This window comes from Equus quagga, chromosome 13 (genome assembly GCF_021613505.1).
Source record: "Equus quagga isolate Etosha38 chromosome 13, UCLA_HA_Equagga_1.0, whole genome shotgun sequence".
In the NCBI taxonomy this organism is placed as follows: Eukaryota; Metazoa; Chordata; class Mammalia; order Perissodactyla; family Equidae; genus Equus; species Equus quagga.
The window spans coordinates 54,116,352-54,123,251 of NC_060279.1; the positions used below are offsets into that span (position 1 = coordinate 54,116,352).

Below are 6,900 nucleotides of genomic sequence, written 5' to 3' on the forward strand. Positions count from 1 at the left end.
GATGGAGGTCCCCCTGAGGGTGAGGGCAGGTGTGGGGAGGGGGCTGTGGTGGACAGACGGGACTTTTCACCTGGGTGGGCCTGCCCCTGGGGCACATGTCTCCACAGGCTGGGGGTCCCAGGCTCCCAGGGTACTGAGTAGAAGAACTTGGTATCGTGGCTGGGTTCCAGGGTAACCCCCTCACTTCCCACTCCCCACCCCAACTCTGCAGGCACCCCGGATGGTCAGCCACAGCCTACCCGGCTCCTCCCCACTGTGACTCCCCGGCGGCCAGGCCGGCCCGACCATCGGCCCCCCAGACCTCCCCAGCCACCACCGCCAGGCGGCAAGCCGGAGCGGCCCCCGAAGCCAGGTCCGCCAGCCCAGCCCCGAGCCACAGAGCGGCCTGACCAGTATGGCCCCAACATCTGCGACGGGGACTTTGACACAGTGGCCATGCTGCGTGGGGAGATGTTTGTGTTCAAGGTCTGGCCCCTGCCCGTGCCACCCCCCAGCCCCTTGGCCCAGGCCCAGAGCGGGAGAGCACCTCCACCCCCTGAGCCTGGCCCCACCTGGCTGCTCAGGTACCCCCAGCCCCCGGTCACCGCGCAGCCTCCCTCACTGTGCAGCCCCTGGGAGCCATTGGACCCCAGACCAAGAAGAAACCAGCCCGAGGTCTTGCCTGTGGTCACATGGGGGTCCACCCCCACAGCCTTTGTCCCTGGTGGGGCCCTGGCTTTCTGAGCTGCCCCTCAGCATCTCAGTGGGCTCCCCCGGGACCTTCCATGACCTGGGAAGGAGTGGATGAGGAGGGCCCTCTCCCAGGCTTGGGTGGCCTGCACGCTCTGTCCGCTGACCCCACGCCATCCCCAGGGCCGCTGGTTCTGGCGTGTCCGGCACAACCGCGTCCTGGACAGCTACCCCATGCCCATCGGGCACTTCTGGCGTGGGCTGCCCGGTGACATCAGCGCTGCCTACGAGCGCCAAGACGGGCGCTTCGTCTTCTTCAAAGGTGAGCTGGGGTAGGGGGAGGGGCTGGGCAGCCTTCCTGCCCTGACCTCTGGCCTGGCCTCTGACCCCTGGCCTGGCCTCTGACCCGGCCAGGCCCAAGGGAGGCGGGGGGCGACAGGCTGTGTCACGTCCTGTCCTGTCGCCCACTGTGGGCTCACCCTGGGGGTACGAGTCCTCCGGGAAGCAAGGCCGGGGTGGGGGAGGTGGACAGAAGCCGGGGGCGACCCTGGGGGCCAGAGGCTGCTCTGACTTGGGGCGAATGTCCCTCTTCTACAGCATAGGGGCTCTGCTTTGTTTCCCTCTTTCCTTGCCTCTTGTGCCTTCTGCAGCTCCTCCTCATAAGAACGGGTCCCCAGAATCCACACTGGGGCAGGATTTCTGTGGTCTGTTCACAGGGACAGTGGAGCTCCCTACCCCACCAGCTCTCTCTCTGGGGCCTGCCTCCCTGGGGAGGGCCTCAAGCGCAGCACCCTCTGATGGATAGGCTGTGTCCCCAGCCCTGCTGGCCTGAGCTTCAACAAGACAGGAGTTCTCTGAGGACAGGGCTGGGCTGACACTAAAAGTGGGGAGCCCTGGGCCATGCACTGGGTGCCCCTGGGATGCAGCCCCTAGACCAGAGGTCAGGCACGGCTCCCCATCTTTCCTCTCTCTGTACAAGAACTGGAGGGGGCGGGGGGTGGACATTCACATGGGAATGCAGGCCCATGTATCGTGTTATTGGGTGATGTGTGTACAGGTGCGAGCAGGTGACGTGATCGTGTAAAGGAGTGTCACAGGTGTGTGTGAGCGTAGGGTGTGAGATGCACGGGGGAGTTATGTTGTGTGTTGTGGGTGTGTGGGTGTCAGCTCCTGTCCTGTGTGCAAGGGTAGGAGTGTGATTGTGTGTGTGGTGAGTGGGGCAGTGGATGCGAATGGATTTGTGGGCCCAGAATAGCGTGCCCTGTGTCTCCTCCCCATACACCCCCCTCAGCCCCAGGTCTGTCTTTACAGGTGACCGCTACTGGCTCTTCCGAGAAGCGAACCTGGAGCCTGGCTACCCCCAGCCGCTGACCAGCTACGGCCTGGGCATCCCCTATGACCACATCGACACAGCCATCTGGTGGGAGCCCACGGGTCACACCTTCTTCTTCCAAGAGGACAGGTGGGCGCCTCTTCCCCTGAAAGGAGAAGTCCTCAGCAGGGCCCCTTGCCCCCAGGCCTGCCCAGAGAGGACCCACAGCCCGTGGGGATGGGCTTCAGCCCAAGCAGGCTCACAGCCCGGTGCTTTTGGTCACAGGTACTGGCGCTTCAACGAGGAGACACAACGCGGAGACCCCGGCTACCCCAAGCCCATCAGTGTCTGGCAGGGGATCCCCACGTCCCCCAAAGGGGCCTTCCTGAGCAACGACGCAGGTACCAGGGCCAGCCCCTGCACTCTGCCCAGCTCTCACATGCCCCCTCCACATGCAGGGGACAGGGCTTACCCGAGGTCGCCCGGCGGTGTGATGGCACATATGGGGGACACAGCTGTGACAGGCCCTGGGCTGGGAGCTCTCAGAGCGTCACCTCCTGGTCTTCCCTGCATTGGCACCATCCCCTTTTTACAGACAGTCCCTCTAAAGCAGAAAGCTTGAGCAAAAGGCTCAAATCCCGCAGCTGGGGCATCGTGGAGTTCGGGGTCCGGCCCAGGCCTGCCCGTGTTCTGAGCTGGTGCTCAGAACAGCCCTGCTCCCCACAGGGTCCCTGCCCCTGGGCAGCCCGCAGGGAGCTGCAAGCCCCAGCGGAGTGAGCTTGGCTCAGAGCGATGGGGGCGAGAGTCCTCGCAGGGTGCCCACTCACCCGCCTGGAAGGGAAACTGAGTCACAGAGAGCTGTGGCTTCTCTTTCTCTAGCAGGGTCTCTGGTGAGTTTAAGAAAACCCATTAGCCCTGGGCCTCAGGCCTGGGGGAGACCCTGCTGCCTTCGCCAAAGCTCAATGGGTCGCACGGCTTCTGTGATGGTGTCACTGCAGCTGCTCTGATCTCACTGCTCGGTGGAGCATAGACTCACCCCGGGGTTCATGCCCGGACCATCCCAGGGGCTCCTGGGACTTGGGCAAGGTGCCCAAGGCCACAGAGCTGGTCCAAGGCAGTGCCAGGCCTCACCTCGGATCTGCTGCAGCACGTCTGTGTGGCCGTGAGCAGGACACCAGCCTCTCTGGTGGGGGGTGAAGTCAGTCCTGGGACGGGGTCGCAGGGCCCCTGACCGCAGCCCCCAACCTGGCAGGCCGTAAGACCCTTCTTCAAGGCTCTCCCGCTGGCGGCTGGGGCACAGCCTGACGCCACTCCGGCCTGCTTGCCCCCGCAGCCTACACCTACTTCTACAAGGGCACCAAATACTGGAAGTTCGACAACGAGCGTCTGCGAATGGAGCCTGGCTACCCCAAATCCATCCTGCGAGACTTCATGGGCTGCCAAGAGCACGTGGAGCCGGGACCCCGATGGCCCGACGTGGCCCGCCCGCCCTTCAACCCCGACGGGGGTGCAGAGCCCGGGGCGGGCGGTGACAGCGAGGAGGGCAGTGAGGGCCCTGCGGCAGGCCCGGGCGGCGGAGAGGGGGACTTTGGGGTGGGCACGGATGGGGACGGGGGCAGCCGCGTGGTGGTGCAGATGGAGGAGGTCACCCGGACGGTGAGCATGGTGATGGTGCTGGTGCCCCCGCTGCTGCTGCTGCTCTGCGTCCTGGGCCTCACTTACGCCCTGGTGCACATGCAGCGCAAGGGCGCACCCCGCGTGCTCCTCTACTGCAAGCGCTCCCTGCAGGAGTGGGTCTGACGCCCCTGCCTGCCCCTCACGGTGCTAAGGGGGCCTGGCTGGCCGTGGCGCCTGTGGTTCTGAGATGGCTCCTCGGGGTGCCCAGCAAGAGCCTTCAGTGGCTCCCTCGGCCCCCGGGTGGGGGCTCTCCGGGCCTTCCAACATCCCCGCCAGCCCTGCCTCCGTCGTCTATTTATGCCCAGGTATCTTTTGTTTTTGCACACTAATTCAGCATCTGTTTCTACTCCCTGGACTGGGCGGTCCCTCAGGGCAGGGGTTAGCACTTCCTGAATGTCCTTCTGCTCCGGACAGGGAGCTAGGCCCCCACCCCGCTCTGCTCGCACAGCCAGAGGAGTGGGGGCTTACAAGGCTGACTCGGAAGAGTGGGAAGAGCTGTGGAGGTTCTTCCGGCCTGGATCCCCTGCACCCTGAGCCCAGGGCCGACCGTGGGCTCTGGAGACGGGTGGGGCCCAACGGGTCTCCAGCCCCTGAGCCTCTCTGCCGTAGGAAGACCCTTCCCCCAGTGCAGCCCCAGGCCGGAGGGGACAGCAGGGGGAGGGGGCCCACTGGCCGTGAGTCCGTGTTGAGTTCTGGCTCCTTCTCAGCGCTCCTCTGACAACCCCAGCAGCCCGGCTCCTTGTGCCTAACAGCCCCGCCGCACCCCTGCCAGCGAGGGGCCAGCAGCCCCCAACTCCCACGTACCCCTTGAGCCCACACCCCCTTCCCTCTCTGGAGAAGGGGCCCTGGGCCTGCCTTACCAAGGACCAAAGGGGGTCTGCCAAGGCCCCTCCAACCCAGGAGCCCGTCCCCCGCCCCCCACCCCTGGCTGGGCTTCCGGCCCCTGTCCACTCTCTCCTCTCTGAGCTATGACCCACCTGGGCCCCTCCCACCCTCTCTCACCCACATCACCATCCTCAGGGCTCTCAGAACCCTGCAGCCTCAGCCTCCAGCTGCCCGTGTACCCTGGAGAGAGAGGGGCTGACGGCTGCCCAGGCCGGGGTGGTGGATGTCCACGGGCGTCTGCCCACCGGTGTGGGGGCCCACAACCCCAGGCTTGGGGGCTTCCTCCCCTCCGGTTCCCTGTCCTTCAGGGCACTGGGAGAAGGGACAGTGGTGGGGAGAGGCCAGCAGCGCATCCCTCCATGCGGACTGGGGGAGGGGGCTGTGGAGCCTGGAGGGGCCCCCTGTGGCCTGGAGACTGCCCTCCTCCTGGGCTCAGCCCTGAGGGTGGAGACGCTTCCTCCCCCTCTTCCTCCCCAAGGCAGGCGGGAGGTGAGGCTGCCGCGGAAATGGTACTGTACAGCCGGCTCTTCCCCAGCCCTGAGCAAGCTGTCCGCCGCCCAGAACCCCCAGACCCCAGAGGGAGGGGCGTCTCATGGGCTGGCCCCAGCACAGGTCCAGTAGCTTCCTCCCCCTCCATCCTCAGAACAGAGAGCCAGCCAAGGGGAGGGGGGGTCAGTGCCCACCCCCGTATGTTTCTTTCTGTAAATAATCTGCACTGATTAAATTGTTCTGCCGGCGAGTGTGCGTCCTTTGTCAGAAGCCTGGGTCTGCAGCTCACAGCCAGAGGGGCTGCAGGTGAAGGGGGCCGGCTGGGGGGGACCGGCTGGGATTAGGGGGCTTGTCCCCCAGGCCAGAGAGACCTTGTTCCCAGTTCTGTAGGGGCTCCTTCTCAATGGCCCTGGGAGGGGCAGAGCTAGGGGGAGAGTGAGGGGGGCTGGGCCTGGGACTGGGGTGGCCCTGGTGGGTGGGGCAGAGAAGGAGCCGGAATTTACTGGCCATTCATTCATGGTGAGAAAGGACAACCTGGCACCCCCACGGCCTGCCCATCTAGGAGGGGTGGGAGGACCAGGCCAGGCCCCCCAGCCCCCTCACCCATCCAGACGGGGCTCTGGGCAGCCTGAAGACTAGCTCGGACAGGAAAGAGGGATGGGATCCGGTGCCACTTCAGATCCTGAAAGTTCCCCTCTACGCAGGGGACACAGTGCCCAAGGCCAGAGAGCTCTGCTCAGAGGGTCAGCGGGGCCCCCAAGGTCTGCCCTCTCATCTTTGAAGAAGCAGGAATCTCACCCCGGGCAGGGTGCAGAAGTCGCCCAGGAGAGGAGACAGGTGTTACTGCCCCCAGGGCCTGGCTGGCAAGCCTTGACCCCGGTCCATCCTCTGGGCCAAGCCTATTGGGACTGGCCTGCACCCCCAGGAATGCATTTATCAGCCGGCATGAGTCCCACCCCAACGGTGGGGCCCGGCCGGGCTCCCAGCTCCTTGGGCAGCGTCCTTCAACCTGCCCCAGGCCCCTCCCTCCCCGCAGCTGCACACCTCCCCCTCCCCCCCAGCCTCCTTGATCCACCCTTTCCTCTCTTTGTGTTCAGACCTGGCCGAGGAGGGTAGGAAGCACTGGCCTCGGAAGCCCCACGGGCCCTCAGGCTCGGCAAGGAAGCACCCGCGAGCCCCGACCCCAGTGCGGGGTCTCGGCAGGCTGCCCGGGGACCAGGGCAGATGCCAGCTCTCCTGTGGCAGGAGCCACAGGACCCCCCACCCGGGTCTGCCTGAATCTGGGGGTCACCCCGAAGCGCAGAGGTCACCGGGCAGGGGGAGGGCGGTGTGGGGGCGCAGGGACAAGGAAGGAGGATGAAAGGCCCCTCGTGGAGCTCTTCCTCGGAGCCCAGCCCAGAGGAGAGACTTGGCAGAGGCCTCGGCTCCTCAGGAAACTGCCTGAGGAGCTTCCACCCCGTCTGAGAAACCCAGGGCTGAAGGAAGAGCGCATCTCAGGAACCCCGTGGACGCTCCCTCTGGGCCCAGATTGGGGAGGGAGGTCTCTGAGGAGGGATGGGTGGACACCTCAGCCCTGCCTCCCCGTCCCCAGAGAGCCCTGCAGCCCCGCGGACGCCCCCTCCTCCCCAGGGTTAACTGCATCTCTACACTGGGTTTTCGCTCCATGGGGCCATAACCTAAGCTCGCCCTGGGCCCCCACAGCCCCCTCTCCTTCAGCGTCTTTTGTTCCTTTACGTTTTGCTAGTTTCCAAGTAAGACAAATAAGACATTCCAGATAAAAAGAAGAAAAACACGTCCCCTGAATCCCCCGGCCAGTGTGGACAGCTTGGCGGGTTTCCTTCCAGGCTTTTTTCCCCTGCATCTGCACG

At 65.3% G+C, this 6,900-nt stretch overlaps 1 protein-coding gene across 1 annotated transcript in view; it reads left to right on the forward strand.

Moving 5' to 3' along the window:
* The window catches only part of MMP15 (matrix metallopeptidase 15), a 19,833-nt gene extending 14,551 nt beyond the window's left edge, over positions 1-5,282 (forward strand). Inside the window, exons 6-10 of the mRNA XM_046683685.1 lie at positions 212-465; positions 853-991; positions 1,981-2,131; positions 2,267-2,382; positions 3,315-5,282. Of these exons, the coding sequence (XP_046539641.1) occupies positions 212-465; positions 853-991; positions 1,981-2,131; positions 2,267-2,382; positions 3,315-3,781 (1,127 nt within the window). The 3' untranslated portion in view covers positions 3,782-5,282. The remainder of the gene's footprint in view (positions 1-211; positions 466-852; positions 992-1,980; positions 2,132-2,266; positions 2,383-3,314) is intronic.
* The last annotated feature ends 1,618 nt before the right edge of the window (positions 5,283-6,900 follow it).